General features: G+C 37.2%; 1 protein-coding gene across 1 annotated transcript in view; it reads left to right on the plus strand.

Moving 5' to 3' along the window:
- The window catches only part of LOC103523560 (golgin subfamily A member 6-like protein 22), a gene marked incomplete at both ends in the record, with an annotated part of 10077 nt that extends 8408 nt beyond the window's left edge, over positions 1 to 1669 (plus strand). The window contains 3 exon segments of the mRNA XM_008488595.2: positions 436 to 668; positions 1055 to 1171; positions 1543 to 1669. Coding sequence (XP_008486817.2) covers positions 436 to 668; positions 1055 to 1171; positions 1543 to 1669 — 477 coding nt within the window.
- Between the last annotated feature and the right edge of the window lie 213 nt (positions 1670 to 1882).

Consider the following 1882-nt stretch of genomic DNA (forward strand, 5'->3'; position numbering starts at 1 on the left):
GTTTGCGAGGAAATGCAAGTTGGGATTTATGGTCGGAGTTTGGAGAATTTGAACCAAAAAGAAATAAAGGACAAAAAGTTTACAGATGAAAATATTTCATCCGTTCTGACTGAAAATGGTAGCGTAGTGGTCAAGACGCTCGCCTGGTAAACAGGAGGGCGTGGGTTCGATCCCAGCCGAGGCATGGAATTTTATCCTCATTTATTTGAGATTTTGACCACATAATAATGGAGCTCTAAGGGTTAGGTGGTAGAAAACGCCTCCGGGGTTAACCTCGCCTAGTGGTTGCCTTCCACTCAAGAGTCTATTATTATTATTAAATGATCAAAGCTATTTATTAACACAAAATAACCTAGGTATAATTTTTAAAATGAAACCCATAAAGTTGTTCCATCCCATTCCTCATCATACTGACTGTCTCATTGTATGTTACAGATCATGGATAGATACTACCAAGAGCAGATGTACTCCGCCACACAGAGACAAATGTTGGAAGCGGAATCTAAAGAACAAGCCCTGCAGAGACAGAAAGTAGAATATAGGAAGGCTTTGGAGCAGCAAATGCAAGAGGAGTTGGATAAGAAGAAGGAACTCAAGTATAGACAGTATCAGGAAGAACAGAGAGTCACTCAGGGGGAAATTGATAGAATGACCAAGCAAGATGAAAAGTAAGTAGATTTTGATTCAATAAGTTAACAAAAACGCAATAAATAGATGTTTAAGGGGAAAAAACAATACATATTGGTGAAATGTATTTTTCTTTTCCTTACATTCCAAATAAATCATAATCTTTGCAACTAATTCAGTGAACTGTCTGAACTCATTTGAAAATTGGGCCTGACTAATGCAATTAAAAATTTTCCTTTATAATTTGTTCAACTTTTTGTCAAATTTCATCAATATTGGACAAACCGCTATGGTGAAACAAACAGACCGAAAGGGAAAAAATCGCTGAGTTTGAAACTTGGAACTTACTTCGCTTAGTCATATAACGTTGGACTGGCTGAAGCATGATACCAGTCCGAAATATTACAGTACGGTTGTATGTTTTCAGGTATCGTGAGGAGAAGCAGAATAAGATGATGAAATTGAGACAAGACATGGAGGAATCATTGAAGAGTCGCGAACAAATGAGACAACATGAGAAACTCCAGAATCAAGAGTTGGAAAAGTAAGTTCATCTATCTACATATCATTGTTCTAGTGAAAGTTCTTCATTATGTAGCCTGCAGCAATAGTACAATGAATGCATCGCTTTCCAATTGATCACTGAAGATAAGCAACGTTGAGCGTGGTTAGTATTCCGAATGGGTGACCATCTGGGCAATTACAAATGCAGAAGACCTTTTCTATTAAGTGATTTGAAGTAATAACAAATGACAGTTTCTAATTGGAATATTGATGCAGGACGTTAGATGCAAATAAAATATGTATGCCATTTTATCTTGTTTATTTGTGGGACTAGTTATTCAGGGGGACAGTAAAGGTAGTTTTCAGTCTCATTCTGACAGGATAAACAAGGTATATTCTATTCTATTTCAGGAAAGTGGAATCATATTGGGAGCAGAGTTCCAGACATGAAGTTGAAATGAAACATGGAAGAGAAGAGAAACAGAAGTTAATAACACAGAGACAAGAACAGTGCGCCCAATCACTGCAGGAGATCAATGTAAGTCAAACATTACCTTTATAATATGACTAACCCTCTAGCATTGGAGCAATAATGGACTTTTTAGTAAAAGGTTGGCGTTGGCGCCACAATCAGTTGGCGATGTCAAAGGCGTCCTCTATTATTATGTTTTCAAATTCTCAAATAAATGAGGATGCAATTTCATGCTTGTTGAGATTAAACCCTCTCCCTCCTGTGTTACTAGATCTTCAT

The sequence above is a fragment of the Diaphorina citri genome, unplaced genomic scaffold (genome assembly GCF_000475195.1).
Source record: "Diaphorina citri unplaced genomic scaffold, Diaci psyllid genome assembly version 1.1 scaffold26716, whole genome shotgun sequence".
Lineage (NCBI taxonomy): Eukaryota > Metazoa > Arthropoda > Insecta > Hemiptera > Psyllidae > Diaphorina > Diaphorina citri.